At 55.6% G+C, this 27,629-nt stretch overlaps 5 protein-coding genes across 6 annotated transcripts; 3 read left to right on the top strand and 2 right to left on the bottom strand.

The window, feature by feature from the left end:
- The first annotated feature begins 2,474 nt into the window (after positions 1-2,474).
- On the top strand, positions 2,475-4,307 carry JUNB (JunB proto-oncogene, AP-1 transcription factor subunit). The gene has a single exon (XM_068536846.1). The coding sequence runs from the start codon at positions 2,747-2,749 to the stop codon at positions 3,788-3,790; it is 1,044 nt and encodes a 347-aa protein (XP_068392947.1). The 5' UTR covers positions 2,475-2,746; the 3' UTR covers positions 3,791-4,307.
- Positions 4,308-6,474: 2,167 nt separating this feature from the next.
- On the bottom strand, positions 6,475-9,613 carry PRDX2 (peroxiredoxin 2). 2 transcript variants are annotated; one of them, XM_068536848.1, is made up of 6 exons: positions 9,492-9,613; positions 8,918-9,022; positions 8,668-8,821; positions 7,938-8,060; positions 7,643-7,773; positions 6,475-6,797 (listed from the first exon to the last, which is right to left on the bottom strand). In XM_068536848.1, the coding sequence occupies exons 2-6, from the start codon at positions 9,018-9,020 to the stop codon at positions 6,712-6,714; spliced, it is 597 nt and encodes a 198-aa protein (XP_068392949.1). In that variant the 5' UTR covers positions 9,021-9,022; positions 9,492-9,613; the 3' UTR covers positions 6,475-6,711. The 2 variants fall into 2 exon arrangements, with proteins under 2 accessions (XP_068392949.1, XP_068392950.1); XM_068536849.1 differs by having other exon boundaries at positions 8,918-9,092; positions 9,492-9,589.
- THSD8 (thrombospondin type 1 domain containing 8) lies at positions 9,019-12,237 on the top strand. The gene is made up of 3 exons (XM_068536850.1): positions 9,019-9,955; positions 11,074-11,279; positions 12,151-12,237. The coding sequence occupies exons 1-2, from the start codon at positions 9,757-9,759 to the stop codon at positions 11,271-11,273; spliced, it is 399 nt and encodes a 132-aa protein (XP_068392951.1). The 5' UTR covers positions 9,019-9,756; the 3' UTR covers positions 11,274-11,279; positions 12,151-12,237.
- Positions 12,238-12,420: 183 nt separating this feature from the next.
- Positions 12,421-16,758, top strand: RNASEH2A (ribonuclease H2 subunit A). Its single transcript, XM_068536847.1, has 8 exons — positions 12,421-12,575; positions 12,789-12,860; positions 12,986-13,112; positions 13,208-13,295; positions 15,002-15,139; positions 15,246-15,333; positions 16,324-16,447; positions 16,556-16,758. The coding sequence occupies exons 1-8, from the start codon at positions 12,449-12,451 to the stop codon at positions 16,683-16,685; spliced, it is 894 nt and encodes a 297-aa protein (XP_068392948.1). The 5' UTR covers positions 12,421-12,448; the 3' UTR covers positions 16,686-16,758.
- A 7,728-nt stretch (positions 16,759-24,486) lies between these two features.
- RTBDN (retbindin) lies at positions 24,487-26,747 on the bottom strand. The gene is made up of 5 exons (XM_068534800.1): positions 26,564-26,747; positions 25,961-26,027; positions 25,736-25,846; positions 25,115-25,211; positions 24,487-24,702 (listed from the first exon to the last, which is right to left on the bottom strand). Exons 1-5 carry the CDS (start codon positions 26,730-26,732, stop codon positions 24,487-24,489), a joined length of 660 nt encoding a protein of 219 aa, XP_068390901.1. The 5' UTR covers positions 26,733-26,747.
- Positions 26,748-27,629: the final 882 nt, after the last annotated feature.

Here is a 27,629-nt window from a genome sequence, read left to right on the forward strand (position 1 = left end):
CCCCCAGCTTCTCCTGGGACCTTCCTCCCCAAAGCCACTGCTCTGCTGGACTTCCCCCAGCCCCCACAGAGCTCAGTTTCTCTTTTGCCTCTTTCGTTTTCCTTCTCTCCTCCACACTTGGTGAGCTCTGCGCTTGCCCTACAAAGTCTGGCTAGCCCCTCTCCCTCAGCCTCTCTCTACCCTAAAGAAACTTCCATGCTCCCAAAAGACAGAGGCCTCACACTCTCTCTGAGTGAGAGAGAGAGAGAGACTGAGCTCACCTCTGGTTCTAGTGGCTCACAGACTATCTGCTTGGAAGTCCCACCTTAAGTCTAACTGGAAGCCTCACCATCTAAACCTTCACCCATTCCTGGGGAAGGGGCTCTGGAAGGGTTCCCTCAGATGAGGGAGACACCTCAGATGAGGGAAAGGATCCCCCTTTTAGGTATTCTGGATGGTGAGGCGACCCGCACACTGAAACAGGAGTAGGGCCCGTCACCCACTTGAGTGAGGGTGGGGACACCCCAGCCCCTAGGGATGTATGGGGGGAGGGGCCCCAGACCTCCTGGCAGAAAGTAAGGGCACCCAGCTCGAGGTAGGAGGCAGCCGTGCCAGCCCGCCCAGGCATCGGGATCGCCTCGAGGCACTGACCCGCCCCCTCCACGCCCGTCGGGCCGGGGGCGAAGTCCGACCCAGGCCCGCGGGCAGGCGGGGACCTGCCAGGCTGGGTCGAGTCGGGAAGGGCCTGGCAGGACGCGGCCCCAGAGCGGCTGGGTGGGGCCCGGCCAGGCGGCTGGGGCTGGTCGGGACTAGCCGTCCTGGGGCCCTGGCGCGCCCTGGGACCCTGGCGCGCCCTGGGACCTGGCAGATCGGGGCAGCCGGCTCCTGGCCGGGGCTCCGGGACAGCGCTAACCCCACCCCTTCCTGTGCCCTTATATGGGCGGCGGGGAGAGACTCCGTGGGCCGCCCCGCCCCCAATCCTGCCCGCGGACTCCGGCCTGTTGCCATGGCGACCAGGCCCCGGTGAGTCCCCCTCCATCAGGCCGATGGAATCGTCCCGGACTGCCAGCCTCGGCGATCGCCTGCGGGCGCCAAGGGCTGAACCATTGCTTGGGTGGGGATCGGCGACTGGAGGCCTCTGCGGCGGGGCTTGTTCCACGCCCCTGGCTTCCTCTGGGGTCGCAAGCCCAGGTTCCTCTTACGAGGCGCAGAACCCGGCTGGACCCAGGGCGGGGCGCATGGTCCCGTAGGATTCGAGTGACGGAGGCAGGGCCCGGTTCCTTCCCCCCGGGCTGTTGCCACACTTCCTGCCGCGGCGCTCTTTCCCCAGCCTGTTTCTAAGGAAGGAGTGGGGTTGGGCGACCGCGCCCCGGCCGTCGGGCTGGGTCTAGGCACCAGGAGCCAACACTGTCGGTCAAGCCCAGGGTCACTGGGGGAGGTCTTTGGGGTGGGGACAGAGTATACAGGCACCTAAAGGTCACCCACAAGAGGGGGCGCCGATCGTGGAAGATGCAGCAGTCCAGGTCCCCAGGATCCTCAAAAGACCCCTCCTTCTCTCATGTCTCAACCGGAGACCCTCTGTCAGTACTATCTCAGTACTGAAGGGGTGCCCCGACCCTTATAATTCTCCTCCGTCGGGCCTTCACAGATGACCCCCAGTGACCTCCAACCTCTGACAGTGTCCTAATCTTCTACCCCACATATTTTCTTTGACTCAGTGTACCCCAGGACCCTCACTCACTTTTTCCATATCTAGGTTCCGCCAATTCCTTCCCCTTCCAACTTGTGGGGGACTCTCAGTCTCTCCCATGGACTCCAGGACCCCTATTCATTTTCTGCATAATGGGTCTCCAGCAGCTCCCGTGTACACTTTTGATCGCTCCCCCTCCTCACTTTTCCTGGGTTCAGTTCCTCCCGTGAAAATTCCAGTCCCTCAACTCTTCTGTACCCTGGACCCCCACTCAATTTCTGAGTCAGGCGTCTCCTTACCACTCCCCCACCTACCCTGCTTAACCCTCCTGTCTCTCCTTTGGGGGGTCTCTCAGTGTATTCTCAGCCCCCCAGCCCCTCTGGAAGACTCCAGATCCCTCAGGCCTTTCCGTGTGCAGCTCGGGACCACCCCCCTCCCCCCAACACACACACACTTGCTCTGTACCAGTTCCTCGTATCCCTCATCGCGTACTCCAGGGGAGTCATCGCCCTCCCTGAAGCCTCTCCCCGTGCACCTCTGACCGCCCCAGCGCCCCCTTCCTCGCGCACCAGGGTCCTCTGAGCCCCTCCCCCTGCAGTCGCTCCGAGCCACCCAGCCCGTGGCCGCTGTTTACAAGGACACGCGCTTCCTGACAATGACGCGAGCCGCCTCCTCCCCTTCCCCACGCTCCAGGAGGGGGGAGCGGGGGCCCGGCTCGGGCGACCGCCAATCGGAGCGCACTTCCGCAGCTGACAATCGCCGTATAAAGGCTTGTGGCTCCGGCTGAGCGGCCGGGACCTTGAGCGCGTCCAGGCCAGCATCGGAGCCAACGGGGAGCGGGGAGCAAGGGGGACGCAACACGAAGAAAGCGAGTGCGCCAGAGGGGGGCAGAGGGGCTAGAGAAACCGCACAGAGCTTCCGTGCACAGCCGCCTGCTGGCCTCTCTCGGCCCGTACAGGCCCCCGGGAACGCGCGTCCAGACACCCGGTCCAGCCACCTCCGCGGACTGCGCGCGTCTCGCTGCAGCGAGGCCCGGGGCGGCCCCGCAGGGACCCTCAGACCGCCCGGGCCGCCCGGATGTGCACTAAAATGGAACAGCCCTTCTACCACGACGACTCATACGCAGCGGCCGGATACGGCCGGACCCCGGGCGGCCTCTCTCTACACGACTACAAACTCCTGAAACCCAGCCTGGCGCTCAACCTGGCCGACCCCTACCGAAATCTTAAAGCACCCGGAGCGCGGGGCCCCGGCCCAGAGGGCAGCGGTGGCGGCAGCTACTTTTCCAGCCAGGGCTCGGACACCGGCGCGTCGCTCAAGCTCGCCTCATCGGAGCTGGAGCGCCTGATCGTCCCCAACAGCAACGGCGTGATCACGACGACGCCCACGCCCCCGGGACAGTACTTTTACCCCCGCGGGGGTGGCAGTGGTGGAGGTGCGGGGAGCGCAGGGGGCGGCGTCACCGAGGAGCAGGAAGGCTTCGCCGACGGCTTTGTAAAAGCCCTGGACGACCTGCACAAGATGAACCACGTGACGCCCCCCAACGTGTCCCTGGGCGCCAGCGGGGGGCCCCCGGCCGGGCCCGGGGGTGTATATGCCGGCCCGGAGCCGCCTCCCGTCTACACCAACCTCAGCAGCTATTCTCCAGCCTCTGCGACCTCCGGAGGAGCCGGGGCCACCGTCGGGACTGGGAGCTCGTACCCGACGGCCACCATCAGCTACCTCCCACACGCGCCGCCCTTCGCCGGCGGTCACCCGGCTCAGCTGGGCCTGGGCCGCGGCGCCTCCACCTTCAAGGAGGAACCGCAGACCGTGCCTGAGGCGCGCAGCCGCGACGCCACGCCGCCGGTGTCCCCCATCAACATGGAAGACCAGGAGCGCATCAAAGTAGAGCGCAAGCGGCTGCGGAACCGGCTGGCGGCCACCAAGTGCCGGAAGCGGAAGCTGGAGCGCATCGCGCGCCTGGAGGACAAGGTGAAGACACTCAAGGCCGAGAACGCGGGGCTGTCCAGCACTGCCGGCCTCCTCCGCGAGCAGGTGGCCCAGCTCAAACAGAAGGTCATGACCCACGTCAGCAACGGCTGCCAGCTACTGCTTGGGGTCAAGGGACACGCCTTCTGAGCGCCCACCTATCCCCCGTACAGACATTTTCCCAACCTGGACGGCTGGGCGCACGCCTCCCATGGGGCGAGGGGGCAGGCGGTGGGCACCGGCCCCGGGGCCTGGGGGCGCCACAAACCACACTGGACTCCTGCCCGCCCGCTCTGCGGCCAGTCCTTCCACCTCGACGTTTACAAGCCCCCCTTCCACGTTTTTTGTGTTGTTTTTTTTTTTTTTGTATTTTTTTTTCTGCTGGACTCAATTCATATTGAATATAATATATTTGTGTATTTAACAGGGAGGGGAGGAGGGGGTGATTGCGGCGGAGCTGGCCCCGCCGACCGGTACTCAAGCCCTCGGAGATACTGGGGAGGGGACCCCCGCCCCCTGCCTTCCCCCCCTCTGCACCGTACTGTGGGGAAGAAACGCGCAGTCGGTTGCTAAAGAATTTATTTTAAGAGGTGTTTGTGTGTGTGCGTTTGTTGTTCTTACTTTTTATTGAATCTATTTAAGTAAAAAAAAAAAGGTTCTTTATTAATTTCTGTTGTCTTTTTTTCCAAGCCGGGCGGGCGGAGGGAGGAGAGTACTGGGATGCCCCCACCCCACTGCGGTTTGTGGCTTGCTCCTGTAACTGTGTCAATCTCGCCAGCTTTGTTCAGACATCTTGCGTCCCCAGCCTGGGTGTCCAACCCTTCTCGCGTCCCCTGATCTCCCGGGTTGGAAGGTGCAGGGCGTGGACCAGATCACGCAACTCCCCAGCACCGGGGGACAGGATGCCTGGGGCGAAACGCGCAGTGCGCAGGCGCGGCCCCGCCCAGACGCGCGCGCCGGGGCTTTCCCCGCTGACGCTACGGAAGCGCTGTCCAAACATGGGCTGATTCTGCCCAGTGACGCGACGGCGGTCTCTGGGCAGATTCCGGGAATCCCCTCCCCCGCTCTGCCGGGCAGGGCCGCGGCGCCGGGAAAGGGGCCGGGATTTTCCCAGCCTGGCGGCTACCAAGGCCCGGAAAGCCCCAGGCCTGGGTCCAGAGCGTCCGCGGTGGGCGGGCCGCACTCCAGAACCCCGGGAGCCACCCCAGAGTCTCCCCCATCGGGCTGGTGCTTGGGTCCTGCCGAGCCCACGCCAGCTCCGTCTGACCTGACCCGGGCAGGGGGATGCAGTTGCCTGCGCGTCGTTGCCGCCGCGATCCCCTCCCCACCCCCGCCAGGAAGGGCGGTGCCCGCCTGCCAGTTTCCCCTCCCGGGTGCCAGGCCGGGAGCGGGGCGACTGCCAGGTCTGGTCCTGCCCGGGGCGGCTGCTCGGGCCGCCGGGCGCCGCCGCCGCCGCCCTCTCATGGGGCTGCCTCCCCCGCAGCTGTGACGGGTGCGAGGGCGGCTGGTGAGCCCCGATGGGGATCTGGCTGGCTTCGGAGCTGGAAGCCCCCAGAGCAGCAGAGAAAAACAGATCGAGAAACCAAGCCACAGGGGCGAGGTGGGGTAGAACAGACGCTTCATTAATTCACTTATAAAATACTGAACGACCTGGCCCTGGAGTCACTTACAGACTGGACCAGGGCCGACAGACAATAAACAAGCAAACATGATTCGGAGATGGTGGTAAGTGCTAGGAAGAGAAAAAAATGGTTAAAGTGGTAGTGATGGGGCTGGGGAGGTGAGCTGCTTTGGAGAATGGATTGGGAACATGGAACTTAAATGAGGCGATCTTTCAGCAGCTTTGAAGCTGAGCCCTGAGAAAATCCTGAGTAACAGCGTTCTGGCAGAGGGAACAGCACACGCAAAGCTTCTGTGGCCAGAACAAGATCAGCCTGTTAAAGAACAGCAAGAAGGCTGTGTGCTGCAATGGAGTGAACCAGGAGGGGGGAGATGAGGTCAGGGAAGACCACGCAGGGCCTTGGGGAGGAGTGTAGATAAAATCCCAAGGCTGAGATGGGTGACCTTGGAGGGCATTAGGCTGGATAGCAATATTAATAATGGGTCTATGGATTAAATGAGCTTGTCAGTCCTGTTCTGTGGAAGGAAATGGGGGCTCCGGGTGGCAAAGCCACTTGCCTGAACATGCACAGCATCAGACTGAGCTCCTTCAAACACTGTCTTGCTCCTAACACCTGCCTCCCAGCCTAACCCTCATCCTTCCACTTCAGGGGCACAGGCACAGCCCTTCCAACCTGGGGTGGTGTAGAACTTGCAGCAGGGACTGTGCCTCTACCTCAAGCTCCCTCTCTTGGTTCTATGCTCAGGACTGGGTCCCTACCTTCTTCCAGCCCCAGGAACTTGGTCCTAATAACCATTAACAGAGCCCTGAGCTTCACGTACTTCATCTCTTTTAACGTGAAATGGTGAAATGTAGGTTGTCTTTATTCCCATTTTGCTGTTAAAGAGACCCAGGGAAGATCACAGCTCTTAAGCGGCATTTGAACCCAGGCTGGCTGCTGTTTAGGTGTGGGCGCTGCCCTGCATGGCCAGGTTTCAGGTTGTAAGGCAGCCTGGGACTTGCTCCCTGCAAGGGGCAAACAGCGCCATCGCCCCCGGCCCTCCACCCGTCTTCAGGCCAAGGAGAAAGAGGGAGGAGAGTAAGCAGTGAGCGTGATGCAAGGCTGCCACCTTGTGGTGGAGATCAGTAACTACAATGTCAGTTTCCCAGGCCACAGCCTGGAGAAGGGGGTGGGGGGTGGTACCACGCCAGGACAAATCACACCAACACAGACTTACATCTGTCCCTAATACTTTATTAGTCACCTCTAGGCCTGTTCTCAGCTATGTGGGCTCCAAGGAGGGGGTCACCATTCACCAGCTCTCAGCTGGTAGCTTGAGAAGGCCTTGGCCTAGCCCTCTGGGGTCAAGGGCTGTAGAGTCTGAAGGGGCCTTTTCTGGGTCAGTATGGGGCACCCAGGTAGGGGCACAGATGGGGGCCAAGAGCCCAAGCTTGCCACCCCTCTGCCAGCCTAGTTGTGTTTGGAGAAATATTCCTTGCTGTCGTCCACGTTGGGCTTGATTGTGTCACTGCCTGGCATCCAGCCAGCGGGACAGACTGTGGAAAAACAGGGGTGCACATATGAGGCTAGAGTGCCATATTCAAGGTGGAGCAGTAGTGAGGGGACAAAAAGAGGCAAAGCAAGAGCATGAGTTGCAGAAGAAAAAGCCTGGAGCCAAGTGGTCCAGGCCTAAGACCATGCCACATGGTAAGAGAAGCCCTCCAAGCCCAGCTGTAGGATTTTCTAACTGACATTTTATTTTTTTTGGCCACACCATGTGGCATGCGGGATCTTAGTTCCCCGACCAGGGATTGAACCCGTGCCCCCTGCAGTAGAAGTGCAGAGTTCCAACCACTGGACCACCAGGGAAGTCCCTATTTTATTTTATTTATTTTTTTGGCCGCACCGTGTGGCTTGTGGGATCTTAGTTTCCCCGACCAGGGGAAACTCGAGCCCTCGGCAGTAAAAGTGCAAGAGTCCTAACCACTGGACCGCCAGGGAATTCCCTGGCTGACATTTTAATTTCTTTCTGGCTCCTTTAATTGCATCTTTCTCTCTTAGCCCCAGCCCCAATGGACTTTGAGGGCCTGTGGTCAGGCTGTGGCCTTCACATGAGAAGATACTCTGATCCAACTAACATTCAAGCCTGCCTTGGTACAGGCCTTCTCAAATACCTTCTATAGATTTCTATTACCTCCCCAGCTCCCCACCCTTATATTGGGGTATCTCTCCCACCAGACTAGAAATTTCCTGCAGACAAGGCCCTGAGTTAAATCTTCTTTGGGGCCCTCACATCCACCCCACACAAGCGACAGAGCGGGCAGTGAATGTATGCGTGCATGACAGAGGGGCTGCATATGTACCCAAGTGTGAACACATGTGAATGTGGGTTTTGGCTCACCTTCCCCGTGCTCATCTGTGTACTGGAAGGCCTGGACCAGCCGCAGAGCCTCATCCACGGAGCGCCCCACAGGCAAATCATTGATGGTGATCTGGCGAAGGACACCCTTGCCATCGATGATAAAGAGGCCCCTGAGATATCAGAGTTCACAGTGAGGAACCAGAGTTACCACTGTCAGGACCCAGGGAGGGAGCACCGACTTCCTGCTAGCCACAGGGCTGGGGGCAGGGAGGGCAACACCCAAGAGTGATCCCCTCACCCTGAGGATGGGGGCTTCCTGAGGGTCCCACAGTACCTGTAGGCGATACCCTCATCTTCCTTCAGCACGCCATAATCACGGGACAAGCTTCTGGTTACATCAGCCAGCAGAGGGATGTTCAGGGGGCCCAAGCCTCCCTCCTTCCGGGGGGTGTTGATCCTGGGGGTGGGGGAGACAGGGCTGGGACCTCAGGATGCCTGGCACAGCAGGGTCCTCACCCTTTGGGCCTGGCTGTGATAAGGGCTAGAGAGGGGGTTCTGGAGGTGAGAGATAAGGGGCTTTTGAGCAACTCCCGGGGAGCGCCACCCACCCCACCCTGAAGTGGGTGCTGGGGCTGCTTCTCACAGCTGGGAAGACTCAGCTAATACTCTAGCAAAGTGGCTTCACATGTGCTGGTGGTTTCCAGCACCTCGAGGCAGAGAACCTGCAGAGTCCCCATCCTCCTCTCTCTAGCTCTGCGTCGTTGGGCCCAGCCCTTCACTCTCTTGAACTGGAGTTTCCACCTTGCTGAAATAGTTCATGGGAGGGAGGCTGTGTTGCCCTAAGTGAAAAAAAGCATCTGCCAACTCTCTACGCCACGAAACTAGTTTCCAAAAGCTAATTACTGTCATCATCGTTGAGGACTTGGGAATCACTATTTCCATTATCTTCTTGATGGGAAAGGGAGGCGCAGAGGTTGAGCACCAGCCATGAGAACACACAACTCAGACCCTATAGAGGTGTAGGTTTAGCTGCACCCTCCCGCCTTACTGGTCCCCACTCATACCAAGCCAGGTGGGTGAACTGAGAGTCGACAGAGACGCCCAGCACATCGCAGTTCAGCTTGTGGAACTCCTCGGCACGCTCACTGAAAGCGATGATCTCCGTGGGGCACACAAAGGTAAAGTCCAGCGGGTAGAAAAAGAGGACCAAGTATTTTCCTGGGGAAGGGGATGGGAATAGACAAGGAGTTAGGGCTCAGTCCCTCTAATGCCTGTGCCCCGCCCCCACCAGGGCCCCCTCCAGGCCGCCCTCACCTTTGTAGTCTGAAAGCTTCACCTCCTTGAAGGCGCCATCCACCACGGCGGTGGCCTGGAATTCCGGGGCGGGCTTTCCGATGTGCGCGTTGCCGGAGGTCATGACTGAAAGCCGAGACCCCCGCCCGGTCAGTGCGCCCTGGACGACCCTTTGTCCTCGCTTCCCAAGGTCACGCTGCGTACCGGGCCCAGTTACTGAGTCAGAGCGGCGGAGGCAGCAGCACTGCCTCGCACCCTCTCCGGGACCAGGTTGGCACGGCCTTGAGACTTTGGGAGACCCGCCCCCCTGGACAGCTAGAGGGGCCGGACAGCTGCCGACCGGCCCCCAGTTAGAGTGTCGGCCTGAGCGCGGTCGCGCAAGCCCACCGCCCCAGGAGGAGATGCCGCGAGCTGGGGGCGGGGAGCCTGGGGATGCGGCCTGCACTCCAAGGCCCTGGCCTCGGTTTTCCCCGCAAGGACAAAGGCAGCCACTACGGCGGGCGGAAAACAAAGGCGGCCAACGCTGAGGTCTGGATAGGGCCCGAGCTGCTCCAAGGGGGCTCCCCGCAGCCCGATGCACTCCAGGTGTCCATACCTGCGTGGGCAAGGGCGGGACGCACGAACTCGCAGACGCGCAGACTCGCTTTCGCAGGGCGAAGTGAGTCCTGGGCCTTGGAGCCTTTTATAGTAGGCCCGAACCATGACGCATAGGACGGAGGGGTGGGCGGACAAGCGGAGCGGTCGGGTCCACTGCAAGCGCAGGGGAGGGAAAGAGGAGCCGGCCGCGACCACTTGCCCGCGGGCGGCAGGGGGAGACGAGCAGCCGCCGGCCCCGACCACTGCGTCGGCCCGCGGGGGTGATGCGCGGGGCTCCTCTTTGGAGCGCGCCGGGGTCGGTTGAGTCCGGCATGGCCCGGAGCGGTGTGGCACTACTGCTGCTGCCTCTGATGCTCCTGCCGCTGGCAACCCCTGCCCAGGTCTCCCCCGACTACCAATACTTCGGCGAGCAGGAAGAAGGGGACACCTGGGAGCAGCTGCGGCTGCAGCATCCGGAGAAAGGTAACTGCAGGCTGCGGCTGTGATAGTGCAGAAAGGTGCTTCATTGCCCCACTTCACCATCTGGCTGCAAATAGACCCTCCTTCAGGGACTTCAAATCTCTGCCCACCTATGCACTGGCGGCGCCCCTCGGGCTGATTACTTTTCTCTGAGGCTCAGTTTTCTCATCTGTAAATTGAGATAGAGACTGTCTTTAAGCAGCTTACACGGGGAGAGGGGACGTGAGCAGGCAATAAATACCGACGCAGACATATCCATAAACTCATGGATAAGTTCTGGGAAAGGCGGAGATAGAAAAGGCAGGGTGCATGCAGGTAAACTTCTGAAGTCAGAGAAGGCCCGGCTGAAGATAGGTAACCAATGCAGCCGGAATGACAAGCAAAAGCCCAAAATGCGAAGATTTAGGGGGAAGAGTGCACCAGGGAGTTGGAACAGCAAGTGCCAAGGCCAAAAGGCCTGACGGAGGACTGGAAAGAGGCCAGGGTTGTCTGGCAGAGGCTTGGTGAGCTCATGAGGTGTCAGGACTTTGTGAGCCAAGATTTGGGTTAAGACCTGTCAACTAGGGCTGTAGGGAAGAGTCAGTAAAAGAAGGGTTGTGAAGGGCGTCTGATAAACGTTGTAGCTGCTTTGAAAGTGATCATAATAATTGTTTTTGTATTATGTGCTAGCACATCGCCAGCGGCTTTAAGTACCTTCATTATGACAATTATGTCATTTAATTTACCACCTGGCAACCCTGCTGGTCAGGTGACACTATGCCAGTTGGACAGGCTCAAGATCATGCCCCTGAAGAGAGGAGTCACCTTCAGATGGTGGACACCAAGGGTGTTGTACCACATTCCCAACTGGACAGGCAGGCACAGGTGGGAAGTGTCATTTTGCAGTCCCTCTGGGCCATTCACGAGTTGTGTGAGCTTGGAAGGGTGGCTTGTTCTCTCTAAGTCTCAGTTTCCCCACCTGGGACTAATGGTAAGATTAGAGATAATCTATGGCAGGGTACCTGGCACAGAAGCACAACTGAGCAAATACGAACTGTTGTGATTTGTTAGTGTCTTTATCCTCCTCCCTCCCTGGGGAGTGGGGGGGATAGGTTCCCTCCTACCTGGCCCTCCATCCCTAGACTTGGAAGACTCTGCCCTTGGCCCCTGGGGAAAGTGGCGCTGTTTCTGCGACCTGGGTAAGCAGGAGCGCAGCCGCGAGGCTGTGGGCACAGCGCCGGGCCCGGTGTTCATGGACCGCGAGAATCTGGTTCAGGTGCGGCCCTGCCGGCAACGGGATTGTTTATCCTGCGAGCCGAACGACTGCGACTGGAGGCCCTGAGCCCGGGTGAGCCTCGGGCGCGGAGGAGGCGGAGCCGGGGCTGGCGGGCAAATCCGGGGCCGCGGGTCCCCCAGGGTGGGCGGGGAGAGAGGAAGGGCTGTGGGGGGCGGGTACGAGGAGGGCCTCGAAGAGGGGACAATGGGGCACTAAATCTGGGGCTTGAGCGCAGCGTGGGAAGGGAGAGCTGAGTCAGGAGATGTGAGCCCCGCTGATATCCGAGGAGAAAGGAAGAAAGGTGGTGGGGGCGGGGAGGGGAAAACGGAGATGGAGGAACTGGGACCCTGATGAGGAACAGAAACCCACAGTCTGAGGGCGTGAGCTCTGTTGAGAGCAGGAAATAGAAAGAGACACGTCGTTAGAGTGGTGGACAAATCTGGGAGGCGTGCTCCTCGCTAAGACGTGGGAGAAAGAGGGAGAAGGTTGGGAGAGGGGGCGGGAGCATGAACCCTGAATTGGGGATGGAGGGGAAAGGAGCCTGCGTGGTGGGCGGAGACTCTGAGCCGGAGTCCTTAGAGGTCTGGGATCTCGGTTCGGGGGTAGGAGAGGCTTAGCCCGGATGAGAGAGTGGGTAGAAAGCAGGCGAGAGGCGGGGGGGGTGGCTCTCCCGGTGAGCTACGGAGAGAGGGAGTTGGGGGACTTCAAGTCCGAAGGTTTGAGCCCAGCGTGAGCCAGGATACCTAGTCCAGGGGGCTTAGACTGTGTGGAGTGGCAGGGACTTCGAGTACAAAGAGCCTGAAACCAGATGGGGGACAGGAACTCAGTGATGCGGACACCGTATTCTGGGAGTCTAGTGGTATCTGACCTTCTAGCCTCTGACCGGGTCGAATCCTTCAAGGCCCCCCTCAATTTCCCCTTTATTTCCCTGTCCTCCCACTAGCCCCGGCAGGCGGAGCTCCAGTGACACCCGGGCGGAGCTTGGAAAGCGACCCCGCCCATCCAGTTCCCCAGCCGCAGAGCTCGGCGGTCAGCCTCGGAAACTACAGTTCCCAGGAAGCTGCACGGCAGCGACGTCGGCGTGTGCTGCGCAAACGTCAACGGCGGCGGGAACGTTTGGGGCGTGTCTTGCGCGGCGATTGGTCGAGAGCTAGCACTGCCTCGGGGCCCGCGGAAAACGCGCGCAGAGACCTTTCCTTGCAGACTTTGTTCCTGCCGCTGGTGGCGGCGGCTGAGGCGGCATGGATCTCAGCGAGCTGGAGAGAGACAATACGGGCCGCTGTCGCCTGAATTCGCCTGTACCTTCTGTGTGCCGCAAGGAGCCCTGCGTCCTGGGCGTCGATGAAGCGGGCCGGGGCCCGGTGCTGGGTGCGCCCCCAGGGCCGGGTGGGGGAGGGGCGTGATAAGGTGGCTGCAAGTTGCACTGGAACAGAAGCTGGGATTGCACCTCACTCGGGGTGGGGGGTGGTGATAGTGGTGATAGCGATGGCATTGGTGATGGCACCGAAAAAAAAAAGCGGTGATGATGGAATAGAGATGGCGGCTTTCACGGGCTCACTGTTTGGACCCCCACTTCCCCAGGCCCCATGGTCTACGCCATCTTCTATTGCCCCCTGTCCCGCCTGGCAGATCTGGAGGCCCTGAAAGTGGCAGGTGAGCCCTGGGGTAGATCTAGGGAGGCGATTCCTGGGCATGTTCAGGGGCGGGTGCAAGCTGGAGGGGGAGAGCAGGAACTGAGGGAACCAGCCGCTCCCCTTCTCTCCCAACCCTCCACCCAGACTCAAAGACCTTGTCGGAGAGCGAGCGGGACAGGCTCTTTGGGAAAATGGAGGAGGACGGAGACTTTGTGGGCTGGGCACTGGACGTGCTGTCTCCAAACCTCATCTCTACCAGCATGCTTGGGCGGTGAGGGGTCCCGGGGGGTGGGGGGGGCAGCCATCATGGGCTGGAAGGGATGGGTGGCTGGAACGATGTTGACTGGGCTCTGTCCACCACCACAGGGTCAAGTACAACCTGAACTCCCTGTCTCATGATACAGCTACTGGACTGGTGCAGTATGCGTTGGACCAGGGTGTGAAAGTGGCTCAGGTGAGCTAACTGTTGGTTGGATTGTCCCCATTTGATCACCTCAGGATAAAATAGGAGTATAGAAGTGCGATGGACGATTCTGCATCAGACATATCTGGAGTACCTCAAGAATGTGTGTTACTGCTGTTGATGTCCTACTGTTTTTCCTACCTTAAATGTGTGCCCCACTAAGGACCATGGTGGGGCCCCCAGCCTCACCTCCATCTAATCTATTTCCATATCCTAAAGGCTCAGTGTCTAGAACGAATCCCACATCTGTTCCCCCTGCCCGCAGTCTGTATCCTAGCCCAGGGCACCCTCCTTCTGGATACCTGCCCCATCCTCCTCCAGCCCCCTCCCCTACAATGTGCTCCCCGCACAGCAGACAGTCATTTACATTTTTGAAATGTAAATCTCGACGTTTAATTTTCTGAACACAGTGGGAATTAAATCAGGAAAATTTACAGGCAAGTGGAGAAAGATTAAATCACCAGAGAGAAATATAAGTTGGCATTGCTTCGAGTGCTGCAAGGCAAAGAACAGACCGTTTTGAGAGAATCACGAGGGTAAATATACTTGAGATAGAGAATGTAACAAGGGAGGCCTTGCTGAGGAGGTGGCTGAGGTCCAGGGCTGGAATGTGGAGCTGACGATGCAGTACTGAAGCAGACAGACAAGGAGCCTGCCCTTGGGTTCATGACCAAATCAGAGGAGATGGATGGGCAGCTGGTAAGCAAATAGTAAAGGTGATTTTTGAGAATAATAAATGCTCTGGAGATTACTTTTCTCGTTACTTTTCTGACCTCATTTCTGTTCTAGACATGTGGTCCCCGTACTGCTGTCCAGCGTACTTGACATGGTCCCACCTCAGGGCCTTTGCACTAGAACACTCTTTCCCAGGTCTCCCTATGGCTCATTCCCTCATTTCCTTCAGGCCTTTATTCAGATGTCACTACCTCAGAGTGACCTTCCCTGAACACCCCCAAATTGTTTAAAATTATAATCTCTTCTGGATCTCCCTTATTCTTTATTATTATTATTATTTTAATTAATTAATTAATTAATTTTTGGCTGCGTTGGGTCTTCGTTGCTGCGTGCGGGCTTTCTCTAGTTGCGGCGAGCGGGGGCTACTCTTCATTGTGGTGCGCGGGCTTCTCATTGCGGTGGCTTCTCTTGTTGCCCAGCACAGGCTCTAGGCGCGCGGGCTTCAGTAGTTGCAGCACGCGGGCTCAGTAATTGTGGCTCGCAGGCTCTAGAGCGCAGGCTCAGTGGTTGTAGCGCACGGGCTTCATTGCTCTGCGGCATGTGGGATCTTCCCGGACCAGGGCTTGAACCCATGTCCCCTGCATTGGCAGATGGATTCTTAACCACTGCGCCACCAGGGAAGTCCCTATTCTTTATTATTTATCCTGTTTCTTGTCTATGGCCCTCACCAGAGTGTCTACTCTGGCGTGTTTACTGCTATGTCCCCGACACGTAGAGCAGCCCATGGCATGCAGTAGGTGCTTAATAAATGTAGAATGGATATAGTGTGATCAGGAAGAGCCTCTTTAGAGGGTGATACTTGAGCTGAGACCCCTGAGAGGAAGATGCAGCCTGGGCATGAGCTGAGAGACGAGTATTCCAGGCAGTGGGAACATCAAGTGCAAAGGCCGTGAAGTTGGATCATCTACACAGTTGTTTTTCTGGATGTTTGTTGAATGAATACATTTCTGTCACCATGGCAGGTGTTTGTGGACACTGTGGGGCCCCCAGAGACATACCAGGAGCGGCTGCAGCAGCACTTTCCTGGTGTTGAGGTGACAGTCAAGGCCAAGGCAGATGCCCTCTATCCCGTGGTCAGTGCCGCCAGTATCTGTGCCAAGGTTAGGCCCCTGCTGGCCATGGCCAGCTCCCAACATCCCCCTGGGCAGGAGGCAAGCATGGCTGCTTCGTGAAGAGGGAGATCCCAAGTGCCTATCTTGCCCACAGGTGGCCCGAGACAAGGCTGTGAAGAACTGGAAGTTTGTGGAAAAACTGCAGGACTTGGACACTGATTATGGCTCAGGCTACCCCAATGGTGAGCAGACGGCAGTGACAATAAACTAAAAAGGCAGGCTTGGCATGCTTCTGAGGTTTTCTAAGTTGTTCTGACCACCCCACTGCAGCAGAAGAGGCTGAGGCCCAGACAGGGGGGCCACTTGCTTATGGCCAAAATGTGGCAAAGTTGGATTCCAGCTGGCAGACTCCCTCTTCCCTTCTCCCTCCCTCCCTCTCTGCTCTCTCTCTGGAGCCCCAGTGAAGGACTGAGACTCAACGATGGACATCTGTCCATTTGTTAAGGGGCAAAGGGCAGAGTAAGGGGTACTGGCTCCTGTTCAGTGCTGTCCAGTGGCCCCAGCTTGAATCCATTGTTTTCTCTTCATTAGGAGCTTCAGTCTCCCTGTTTGTAAAGTGGAAATGATCGTGACCCTCCCCTCCAACTCTCCCAAAGACACACAAGGGCAGAGGCCAAGATTCAGTAGCTGGGTTCAAGGAACCCTTTGGTAGTTGGGTGGGGCAACACAGCAAGTCTGTGATTGGAACTTAGGTGAGGCCAAAGGGAGGAAACCAGGTCCAGGCCAAGGACACTTTGGGCTGTGTTCAGTGCTTACTGAACACCTGGTATGTGACCTGCAGGGCCAAGCCCTAGGGATTTAGCCATGAGCAAGACAAACAAGGACCTCCCTGTGCCCACTGAGTTCGTGGTTACATGGGAGAGATGGGCATTAACTCAGTGGTCCACAAATGCTGGTTCAGTGCCTCATGTCCTTGGAGAGGTAAGAGAGATGTCTCAAGGGCAGTCTCCTTAAACTGCCCCATGAGCAACTGTTGGCCAGGCAAAGAGTTGGGGGGAACTGCTTGTGCAAAGGTCCTGAGGCAGGAAGATGTCTCAAACAGTGGGCGGTGCTTCAGGTACTCCAGAGGAGGCCTGAGATGAGGTGGTAGGGCCTCAGATGCCAAGCTGAGAAGCTGGGACATTATGGCAGGGCTCAGGGCTATCACATTGTCCACCCTACCCTTCCCCCAGATCCCAAGACAAAAGCGTGGTTGAGGGAGCACGTGGACCCTGTGTTCGGCTTCCCCCAGTTTGTCCGGTTCAGTTGGCGCACAGCCCAGAGCATCCTGGAGAAGGAGGCAGAAGACGTTACATGGTAGGTGTCCTGGAGGTGCTATGAGGAAGGAGGGTGAGAGGCCAGGGCTCAGCGCTGCCTGAGAGGGCCGATCCCCCGGAAGTCAGTGTCGCCACCTCTCTCCCACAGGGAGGACTCGCAGACAGGGCATCAGGAGGGACTCAGGAGGATCAAGTCGTACTTCAGCGAGGGCCCCCGCGCCCGCCTCCCCCATCGGTACTTCCAGGAGCGGGGCCTGGAGTCAGCCACCATTCTCTAGCAGCCTGTACTCCCTTTACCTGCTCCCACACCCACCCCACCCCCAGTTTGTGATTAAAATTCTTCAAGGAAAACTAAGTGTGGAGGTTCTGCTTTGGGGTGGTGGTAGGGTGGAGGTGTGCTCTGTCTGCATCTGGACCGAGTTGATGACTAATAGAACTTAAACAGGATGGACATTGATTGATTGATTTGATTTGATTTTTTTTTAAATATTTATTTATTTATTTGGCTGCGCCGGGATCTTAGTTGCGGCATGCGGGATCTAGTTCCCTGACCAGGGATTGAACCCAGGTCCCCTGCATTGGGAGTGTGGAGTCTTAACCGCTGGACCACCAGGGAAGCCCCTGATTTGATTTTTTAAATGCATGGTATATTTGATGCAGAATTAGAAAGGAGTATGCTGAGAAGCTTCCCTCGCATCCTACCCGCAGCACCCTGGTGGGCTTATTGGGGTGTCTCAGTCCTTTGTGGGCTGCTGTAACGAAATACCACAGGCTGGGCAGCTTGTAAACAATATATATTTATTTTTCACAGTTCTGGAGGCTGGAAGTCCAAGATCAGGGTACCAGCACAGTCAGCTTTGGGGGAGGGCCCTCTTCCAGGTCACAGACTGCCATCTCGCCGTGTCCTCACATGGTGGAAGGGGTGAGGAATCTCTGTGGGGTCCCTTTTATAAGGGCACTAATCCCACTCATGAGAGAACTCCACCCGCATGACCTAATCACCTCCCAAAGGTCCCACCTCCTAACACCATCTTCTTTGGGGGGTTAGGATTTCAACATGAATTTTGGGGGGACACAAACATTCAGACCATAGCAGGTGCCTTCTAGGTCCCCTGGAGATATCCTGGCATGTTACAAACATACATACAGATACATCTTAACTGAAGTTTTTTTTTTTACACAAATGGAAACAAAGTATTCCTTAGGTAGTGTGCATAGCTCTTTTTACCACATACATCTTGGAGATAATTCCAAATAGGTGTCTAAAAACCTTCCTTGTTCCCATTACAGCTGCAGATTCCTGTGGTGTGACTGTCCTATAATTTATTTAACACTTTTTTTTTAAAGTTAATTAATTTATTTTTGATTTCGTTGAGTCTTTGTTGCTGCGCGAAGGCTTTCTCTACTTGCAGCGAGTGGGGGCTACTCTTCGTTGCGGTGCGCGGGCTTCTCATTGTGGTGGCGTCTCTTGTGGAGCACGGACTCTAGGCGCGCGGGCTTCAGTAGTTGTGGCTCGCAGGCTCTAGAGCGCAGGCTCAGTAGTTGTGTTGCACGGGCTTAGTTGCTCCGTGGCATGTGGGATCTTCCCAGACCAGGGCTTGAACCCATGTCCCCTGCATTGGCAGGTGGATTCTCAACCACTGTGCCACCAAGGAAGCCCTTAACACCTTTTAATAGACCTTGACTTGCCCCGCATCTTGCTGTTAAACTTGTACAGCAGGAAATGACAGGTTTGCTATCATTTCTCACACTGTTTTGTCTGTAGAAAAATTCCCAGGGGTAGGTTTCCTGGGTTAGAGGGTCTGTGTGGTTTGTAATTTGGAGAGATATTTCCAAATTCCCCTCTGTGGAGACTTGTACTCAATGGCACTCCCATGAGCAATAGGTGAGCACTTGTTTCTCTCACAGCTTTGCCTGCACCAGAACAGGTTTATCTCACTCCATGAGAAGTTTGGAAGTCAGGTGGCTCAGCAACATCAAAGACACTGTTTTTTTAATCCATCTTCTGTTTTGCCAATTTTGGTGGGTTTTTTTTTACCTCTTATCGTGCCAAGATGGCTGCAACAACTCCAGACATCACATCCCAACCTCCAAAGGCCTCATCTCCAAGCAGCCACCCTGTCCCTTCCTAGCTGAAAGTAGGACATGTCTATGCCTGAAGTAATCCGTGGCAAGGGGAATGGAATATCTGGGGTAAAGAGTCAAAAATTGGTACCTGGGGGTAGGGAGAGACTCCATATCCTCCCATCCTCCCCACTCTTGACCCTCCCCCCACAACCTTGAACAGTAAACAGTAGGATTTTATTTCACTTTTTTTGTTTTTTTTCTTTTTTGGCCACAAGGCTTATGGGATCTCAGTTCCCTGAATCTGGGCCACAACAGTGAAAGCACTGACTCCTAACCACTAGACCACCAGGGAACTCCTGAACGGTGAGATTGATTTTTTTAATTAATTAATTATTTATTTTGGCCACACCATGTGGCATGTGGGATCTTAGTTCCCCGACCAGGGATCAAAACCCGTGCCCCCTGCAGTGGAAGCTCAGAGTCCTAACCACTGGACCACCAGGGAATTCACCAGAATAGTGAGATTTCAATGGAAAGGAAGAGAGAATGGCTCTTCACTTTTTAATAAATGCTCTGATGACAGAAACCCAGGGCACTGTGGCAGTATTATTTATAGAGTGTGTATTATTAGTCAGCCAAGGGTGCCATAAGAAATATCATAGACTGGGGCACTTAACCAACAGAAATTAATTTTCTCACAGTCCTGGAGGCTGAAAGTCCAAGATGAAGGTATCAGCAGAGTTGGTTTCTTCTGAGGCCTCTCTCCTTGGCTTGTAGATAGCCATCTTTTTCCCATGTCATCACATCCCTCTATGTGTGTCTGTGTCCTAATCTCTACTTCTAAGGACTCCACTCATTGGATTAGGGCCCACTCATGGGACCTCATTTTACCTTAATTGCCTCTTTAAAGATTTATCTTTAAATATAGTTACATTCTGAGGTACTGGGGGTTAGAGCTTCAACATATGAATTTGGGGGGGGGCAGTGGGTGCAATTCAGTTCATGAGAGAGCACCTCTGCACTCTATGCGTGTCCTGTGCTGGACATGGGGGAGCCCGTGCTGACCAGCCAGAAAGGGTCCCAAACCTCCCATTGAGGACAGAGGGCCCCTGGAGTGCATATGGGGAGGCCAGCTCCAGCCTGGGGCTCGTAGAGACTGAGGACCTGACTGGCCGAGATCTGAAGGGTGAGAGGGGTGGAACAGGTAACAGGAGGGTAAAGGGGGTTCTAAGCGGTGGGAACAGCAAGTGCAGAGACCCCAAGATGAGAGTACCTGGCTACAAGAAAGCCCTAGAGCAGAGGTGATGAGGGCAGACCTTGGGGAGGAGCCATGACCACCCCATTTTCCCACCTAAAGACATCTTCTGTTCACGCCTCTGCCTGTGGTTGTCACTATAGTTGCAAGACATTACAGAACCTGATTCCATTTGTAATTCTGCCGTTTTCTATGCCGTATATGCAGAGTATCTCAGACTTGCCTCTTTCCCTCTCAGAATTATTAAAATTACAGTTCATCTTGAAATTACAGGCCCTCTGACTGCTGATGGAATTTGCCTTGGTAAGATAAGGAGAGGGACTTCCCTGGTGGTCCAGTGATTAAGAATCAGTCTTTCAGGGACTTCCCTGGTGGCGCAATGGTTAAGAATCCGCCTGCCAATGCAGGGGACACGGTTCGATCCCTGGTCCGGGAAGATCCCCCATGCCGCGGAGCAGCTAAGCCTGTGCGCCGCAACTGCTGAGCCTGCGCTCTGGAGCCCATGAGCCACAGCTACTGAAGCCCTCGTGCTTAGAGCCCGTGCTCCACAACAAGAGAAGCCACCGCAGTGAGAAGCCTGCGCACCACAACAGAGTAGCCCGCATTTGCCGCAACTAGAGAAAGCCCGTGCGCAGCCATGAAGATCAAATGCAGCCAAAATTTTAAAAAATGAAAAATCAGTCTTGCAATGCAGGGGACGCTGGTTCAATCCCTGGTTGGGGAACTAAGATCCAACATGCCGGGGGCAACTCAGTCCACATACCGCAACTACTGAGCCCGTGCACTGCAACGAAAAGCCCGTGCACCGCAACGAAAGATCCCGCGTGCCGCAACGAAAGATCCAGCGTGCCGCAACTGAGACCCAACACAGCCAAAAATAAATAAATAAATATTAAAAAAAAAAAAAGATAAGGAGAAACTGCTCGCCTCTTTCCTCCCATCTGGTGACAAGCAGAAACTAGTGGGTACCCTAAAGTTGTAACTCGCAAATATTTCTTCTAACAAAAGTCTAGGGATCCCTGCCTATTCAAAGTGGGGTTCCCAGACCAGTAGCCTCAAGCTCACCAGGGAGTACGAAATGTGGAGTCCAGCCATTTGCAACTGAGGCAACCTTCCTAAGACCGTGATAGAGAACCAAGAGAATCACAAGATGGAATTGGGTGGAAAATAAAGAATGAATATATGAGTCAAAAAAAAAATAGAAAGAAATGTGAAGTTCAGGGTCCCATACCAAACCTGCCAAAGATCCCCAGGGTTTTATTTCAAATGAGGTTGAAAACAACCCCTGCTTCTTGAAAGTTTCAAATGATCACTCCCACTCTCCTCAGGACAGCCTTGTGGGTTATTCCTCTGACTCCCTCTCATTCATCCCCTTCTGCCCATCTTTCAGTTCTCGTCCCAAGGTCCTTACTGGTGCCCCTCACCTCCAGTCTTACCCTCCCCCAGACCTGCTTGTAAGTGGCAAGCACGACTGTCAGTCTGATGAACCTTCCCCTGCTTAAACCTTCCATGGCTCTCATACCCCTTATCAACAGGTCCAAGTGCTTTGCCAGGCATTCAAGTTCTTCTGTGATCTGACCCCAGCTCCCATGCTCTGTTCCAGGCTTTCTGAGCAGCTGGGAGTTCCCCAGAACCTTCCCAGAAATCTTCAGGCCTGCTTGAAATGCCCTTCCCTGTGTTCTGGTCATTTACCTGGAACTCCTTCAAAGGCTTACCTCACTCCTCTTCCTTGAATGCCTGCTTATCCGCTTTGTCACAATAACAGTACATATAAAACATCATCAACAACAGCAGTGATCATGGATGATGTCTGCATTTATTGAGTGTTAATTACGTGCCAGGCACTTTCTAAGCATTGTATTTGACATCCTTCCCATTAGGAGGTGGAGTCTAGGGCACCTCCCTTTTGTCTTTAGTGACTTACATTAGTGAATAGAAAGCAGAGGTGACACTGTGTGACTTTTTTTTTGTTTTGGCCGCACCACCTGGCTTGCAGGATCTTAGTTTCCTGAGCAGGGGTTGAACCTGGGCCCCAGCAGTGAAAGTGCCGAGTTCTAACCACTGGACAGCCAGGGAATTCCAGCATAGTTTGACTTCTAAGGCTAGGTCGTCAAAGGTGAGACAACTTCCACCTGGCTCTCTTTCTTGGGACATGTACCTTTAGAACCCAAACGCCATGTTATGAGGAAGCCCAAGCCACTGGGATGGGCCACGTGTAGTTATTCTGGCTGACAGCCCTAGCTGAGGTTCAAGGCAAGAGCCAGCACCAACCACCAGATACGTGAGTGTGACTCTGCCCCCGCCACTCTCTGCAATTGCATGATAGACCTTGAACAATAGCCATCCAGCTGAGCCCAGGGAAACTCCAGAACCATGAAAGATAATGATTGTTGTTTTACACCACTAAGTTTAGAGTTGTCTGTTACACAGTGATGCATAACCATAACAACTTGCATTAACTCATTCGATTCTCCCAATAACCCTACGAGAGGAACAATTATTATCCCCATTTTACACATGAAGAAACTGAGGCTCATAAGTGCTGGGCAACATGCCCAAAGTTACAGAGTGAGTAAACGGTAGAACTGGGATGTGAACCCAGGTAGATACACTACAGAGTCAAGGTCATAACCACCAGTCTCTGTGGTCAATATATCATGGTTTCTTAACCAGCACTCCTTCCCCTTCTCCTGGTTTCATCACCTGACTTTCCTTTGGGGGGACCACCCCTCCCCCATCATCAGTCCATGTGGTTCAGATGGAACTCACCCCACCACGGACCTTTAGGTACAAGCATAACCCAGATCAGGCCAGTGAGAGTACAGCATGCCCGTTGACACAATTATTGGCTGGGTAATGGGCTTATGAGGAGGCTGGATCAATGAGAGCCAGCCCTGGGACCTTTGCTGGTTTTACAGAGAAATAGGCCCATTTTAATCAATAAAAGCATGGAGTTGCTGGTCCATCTTTGCTACTGTGAGGAGATCTTGTCCCAGAGTAGAGCCAAGAAAAAAAAAAAAAAAACAGATTCGTAACATCATTTAAGAACCTAGAGACAGCCATTCCTGAAGCTTATCACTGTCTTGGCTAAAGGCACTTTGAACTGAGTTTGTCTCTGGCATCTGAAAGATGCCTGTCTACTACTCTCCCAGTGGGACACTTCGCTTCTTATGCTATTTCATCTTCACTGAGGGCAGGGAAGGGGCCTGATCTATCTATCTTAGCACAGTGCCTGGACACACGAGACATCCACCAATCTTGCTCTATTGAACAGAACTAAAAGGGGTATTGCCCCTGTGAGGAAACTGGTTCTCCTAGGGCCTGTGGATAAGGAGGAGGATTAAGAGTAGTGCTTACATGGGACTTCCCTGGCGGTCCAGTGGTTACAGTGTCAGTGTTTACAACCCAAATCCTGAATCTGAGTCAGTCCTTTGCTTTAGATCCAGGAATGGCATTTGGGAGAAGTGGAGGAAGGAAAAAAGAAGACACCCTTGGGACTTACCTGCTGGCACAGTGGTTAAGAATCTGCCTGCCAATGCAGGGGACACGGGTTCGATCCCTGGTCTGGGAAGATTCCCACATGCTGCGGAGCAACTAAGCCCGTGCAACACAACTACTGAGTCTGCGTTCTAGAGCCTGCAAGCCACAGCTACTGAGCCCGTGCGCCTAGAGCCGGTGCTCCACAAGAGAAGCCACTGCAATAAGAAGCCTGCGCACCCCAACGAAGAGTAGCCCCTGCTCACTGCAACTAGAGAGAAAGCCCACGCACAGCAACGAAGACCCAACGCAGCCAAAAATAAATAAATTTTTTTTTAAATGGGGAGGGGTCCAGAAGAGTGACTGACAAGGAGAGGAGGTGTGCTCTCCCACTGTGTGCCACCAGTCCCACCAAGAAGCTTCCTGACTTGTACAGACCTCCAGAAACCCTTTATGGACTTCGCCTCTGATTAAACAGGCCCAGTGGTGTCTTTTTTTTTTTTAATTAATTAATTTTTGGCTGCGTTGGGTCTTCATTGCTGTGTGTGAGCTTTCTCTCTAGTTGTGGCGAGCAGGGGCTACTCTTCGGTGCCATGTGCGGGCTTCTCATTGCTGTGGTTTCTCTTGTTGTGGAGCACGGGCTCTAGGTGCTCAGGCTTCAGTAGTTGTGGCACGGGGGCTCAGTAGTTGTGGCTTGCGGGCTCTAGAGCACAGGCTCAGTAGTTGTGGTGCATGGGCTTAGTTGCTCCACTGCATGTGGGATCTTCCTGGACCAGGGATCGAACCTGGGTCCCCTGCATTGACAGGTGGATTCTTAACCACTGCGCCACCAGGAAGTCCCCCTCCCCATTTCTTTTTTTTTTTCCCCTCCCCATTTCTGATACCTGGATATTCCAAGTTGTGACAGCTGCTCCAGGGTGTAGACCGGCCCTCATTTACATGCTCCTGTGAATCAGTCGCTAACTTTAGGACCTGAAGATTTGAGAGACAACTCTCACTTTCTGGCAATTCTCCTTTCCAGTTACTTCCCCCAAGAAGCAGCCACATCACGTGCTCTAACTGGCGACTTTATTCAGGGGGGTGAGGAAAAAAATGAACTACAATTGGGTTATTTCTCAAATAATCTGAAGAGGGGCGAGTCTCTGGGGCCACAGAGAGGAAAGATGGGACTCTGGAAACTAGAAGGCAGAGAGGGACAGGGGTGGGACTCTGGGTGTCTTGAGGGGCGGGGCTGGAGGTGGGGAGAGGGGGCGCATCTTCCATTCAAGGCCAGGCGCCCCCTAGGGGCCGCTTCCACTTCCACTGCCACTTCCGCTGCTCGCAGCGTCCAGGATCCAGGTGCGAGGGCGGCGGGAGCGCCGGAAAGTGGTTTCCCGGGCCCTCCGTGCGTGTCTGGGATGCGGCAGCACCGAGATGGAAATGTTGAGGCAGTGACCAGAGCCAGGATCCGCGTAGCCCAGAAATGAGCGGCAAAGTTCCGCTCCGTCAGCAAAAGTCTGGCGGGAAGGGGTGAAGTTTGGGTCCGAGTTGGTGGAGTCCAGATACCCTGGGGGCAGCGGCGCGATCTTAGGGCAGGAAATTCTCACCTCTAGGTCCTCCCGGGAGTCTGGGGGCAGGGCCATAGTGGGGGTGGGGCCTTGGAGGAGACTCGGGTTTCTGGGCCTTCCAGGGGGACTGTGAATGGGCCTAGAGCAGAGACCGTCCTTTGGGGAGGGCAAATCCGGACTCAGTGGGCCTTAGGGAGGCTACAGGCATATCCTACTATGGAGATTGGGCTGTGGAAGCGGGAAGGATGGGAGTGGGGGCCGTGGGAATGCCAGTCCGGATTCTGGGACCTAGACGGGTTAACCCAGGACATAGTGAGGGGAAGTATCAGTCTCTTCCTTGCTTCCTCTGTCCCATGCTCACCTGCCCATAGGTGGTGCAGCCAGGCTCGCAGCCCCTCTTTTCTAGGAGTGGGAGCCAAGTCGGGCTGCAGATGATATCACTTTCGCAGGTGGCAAACCTGGGGATGGTGTGTGGAGAGAAGAAGATGGGTAAAGACTCCGCAGCCAAGTCCTAGTGGGATTCCTGCTCTCCAAGGCTTTGCCCCGGGTACGTCCCTTCCCCAGATCCAGGCACCGCCTCTTAGAACCACGCTCCTACAAAAGCCATCCCCCAGATTTCAGCCTGCCCCATATTCTCTAAACTTACCCAGGGCCCTGTCACTTCAGGCCTCATCCCTGCCGACCTCAGACCATCTATTCCAGGCCAGCCCCACCCTTTTAGCTTCTCTTTTCAATCAAGAGGCCCTCCCCTTAAAAAAAAAAAAAGCCAGCTCCCTGGAAGGCCAGTCCTCCGTACTGCCAATCTTAGCACAGGCCCCGTCCCTTTCTACCTAGCCCCTAAACACCAGACCTCGTCCTGTACACCTTGGCGGCTTTGGACGCAGGCCACGCCCCTTCAGGCACGCGGAGGATCAAGCTGCAGATCCCTCGTTCGGCCCCGCCCAAGCCACAGGCCACACCCCTCACGCCCCGCCTCTCCTACCAGGCATCGCAGAGCTCCGAGCAGAGAGGCTGTGTCTGGCGTACCCCCAATAGCAGCAGGTGGAAACGACTGCGGAGGGCAACCTGGAGGTGTTCCAGGAAGGATTCACACCTGGACATCGGGAGAGACAGGCCCGGATAGGTCAAGATGCGCAAGGGCTCTGTCCCCTGGTCGGGGCAACTGGAGCAAAGAACGCAAGGAAACACTGGAGGTGGCTGTACTTACCCGGGGCTCAGCTCCCCACAGCGCACTGAGACGATCCCAGGGTCCAATGCCTCTGGTGTGTTCATCTCTGAGGGACAAGAGAGTCATGGAGAAGGGGACTCCAGTGAGTTGCCGTCTTGGATCCTCAGGTAGGGTTAGGGAACCAAGGCTTGGGGTTCCTCTGAACGGGGAGACCCCAATTATATATGTTCTCCCAAACATAAAAGTTAAAGACACTTCGCTTAGGATGCAAATGGAGCTTCAAGAAATAATCACTAATCATAATCAGCTTATCATTTATGACATCCCTGGTGGTGATATAAATTCTCATATACTTACATATACTCCTTTACAACATCCTTATGAGGTAGGTCTATTATTTCTCCTCCTTTCTTAATGGCCCACCTGAGGCTCAGAGAGGTTAAGTGATCTGCCCAGGGTCACACAGCTATGAAGTGGCAGAGTTGGGATTTGAACCTAGGCAATTTGTGCTGTTTAACCACCACTAGACCCAGGTGCCTCCTCCAGTCACCCTGAACCCCTCTCCAAAGGAAATTCTGGCATTGTTATGGTTGAGTTGGCGTTTCTGGATGTTAGAGTTTAGGCAAAGTCTGGGATGTTTACCTGCCAGGTGCAGCTGGCTTGTGCCCAGATTGGTTGCCAGCCTATGGTGTCTCTGGGATCTAGCTGGGAGTGGGTGGCTCCCTCCACAAGCCCCCAGCAGGATCCATGCCAGGGTCAGTTGCAGGGCCCAGGCCAGGCCCCTGGGTCGAGTGCAACCCCTGCAGGCCATGTCCACCTGAGATAAGAGTCAGCTGGGATACAGGGTGAGGTTCAGCTGTCCCTTTCTGGTAGCTCAGGGTGGCACTGTCCTGATGTGCAGCCAGGAGACAGTGCCAGGCAGAGCAGAGAATGGGCAGCTGGTGAGGAAGCAATAGCCAAGGACCCTCAAATCCCCGGGGGCCACCAAGGTCTGCCTCTGACCAAGGAACACCCCCCCCATCAGACTCATGTCCCCTCCATCCCTTCAGGTGCAAGTGCCCCCACCCCTGTTTGACGATGTTTCCCTTCCCCCACCACCCAAAGCGGGATCTCCCACCCTATGGGCCCTCAGGCAACCTCCTCTGTCCTCTAAAGGAACCTCCCCAGATCTTCCAATCCCCCCTTCTGTCCAGTAATTCCTCCTTCTCTTCTGCCCAGTCTCCTCCCTCCCTCTTGATCCCTGCTGGCCCCTTTCATGGTCACCTTCTCTCAGCCCACAATCAGCTTAGGGACTGCCACCCAGGGCTGGACCTCTGCACCCAAGCTTGGCTGTGGCAGGACTCGGATTCTGCCAGTGGGATCCAAAGGCCCCAGGGCAGGGGAAACTAGGGATCTGTGAAGACAAGGCAATTCCCTCCCCCTCTCTGCCCCCTCGGGCCACCCCTCACCTGTTAGCCGGACTGGAGTCTAGGGCACTGCTGAGACACCTCAGGGTCAAATCCAGGAAGCAGCTGAAAGGGGCGTGGTTTGATGCAGGGGAGGGGTTTCCCATCGCCCCGCCCTCTGCTCCAGCTGACCATAGACCAGAGGATCTGAGACTGGTGTGTGTATATCCTTGTGTTGAGCTTGTGGATTAAACTCTGTATATGTGTGAGGAGATGGATGAGGGTGTGTGTGTGTGGGATGAGGGTGTGTTTTGTGTCTGTGT

The sequence above is a fragment of the Eschrichtius robustus genome, chromosome 2 (genome assembly GCF_028021215.1).
Source record: "Eschrichtius robustus isolate mEscRob2 chromosome 2, mEscRob2.pri, whole genome shotgun sequence".
Lineage (NCBI taxonomy): Eukaryota > Metazoa > Chordata > Mammalia > Artiodactyla > Eschrichtiidae > Eschrichtius > Eschrichtius robustus.

What these genes read in the sequence shown, in the direction of transcription:
- JUNB (XM_068536846.1), top strand. Translation starts at nt 2,747, where the DNA reads ATGTGCACTAAAATGGAACAGCCCTTCTACCACGACGACTCATACGCA.
- PRDX2 (XM_068536848.1), bottom strand. Translation starts at nt 9,020, where the DNA reads ATGACCTCCGGCAACGCGCACATCGGAAAGCCCGCCCCGGAATTCCAG. An exon ending in GAAGCTTTCAGACTACAAAG is followed by an intron (nt 8,822 to 8,917) that starts GTGAGGGCGGCC and finishes CCCCTTCCCCAG; the next exon opens with GAAAATACTTGGTCCTCTTT. An exon ending in CAGTTCACCCACCTGGCTTG is followed by an intron (nt 8,061 to 8,667) that starts GTATGAGTGGGG and finishes CCCCACCCCCAG; the next exon opens with GATCAACACCCCCCGGAAGG.
- THSD8 (XM_068536850.1), top strand. Translation starts at nt 9,757, where the DNA reads ATGCGCGGGGCTCCTCTTTGGAGCGCGCCGGGGTCGGTTGAGTCCGGC. An exon ending in GCTGCAGCATCCGGAGAAAG is followed by an intron (nt 9,956 to 11,073) that starts GTAACTGCAGGC and finishes CTCCATCCCTAG; the next exon opens with ACTTGGAAGACTCTGCCCTT.
- RNASEH2A (XM_068536847.1), top strand. Translation starts at nt 12,449, where the DNA reads ATGGATCTCAGCGAGCTGGAGAGAGACAATACGGGCCGCTGTCGCCTG. An exon ending in GGAGGCCCTGAAAGTGGCAG is followed by an intron (nt 12,861 to 12,985) that starts GTGAGCCCTGGG and finishes CCCTCCACCCAG; the next exon opens with ACTCAAAGACCTTGTCGGAG. An exon ending in AGGGTGTGAAAGTGGCTCAG is followed by an intron (nt 13,296 to 15,001) that starts GTGAGCTAACTG and finishes TCACCATGGCAG; the next exon opens with GTGTTTGTGGACACTGTGGG.
- RTBDN (XM_068534800.1), bottom strand. Translation starts at nt 26,732, where the DNA reads ATGGCCTGCAGGGGTTGCACTCGACCCAGGGGCCTGGCCTGGGCCCTG. An exon ending in TGTGGGGAGCTGAGCCCCGG is followed by an intron (nt 25,847 to 25,960) that starts GTAAGTACAGCC and finishes CCCGATGTCCAG; the next exon opens with GTGTGAATCCTTCCTGGAAC. An exon ending in GCTGCACCACCTATGGGCAG is followed by an intron (nt 24,703 to 25,114) that starts GTGAGCATGGGA and finishes CCTTCCCGCCAG; the next exon opens with ACTTTTGCTGACGGAGCGGA.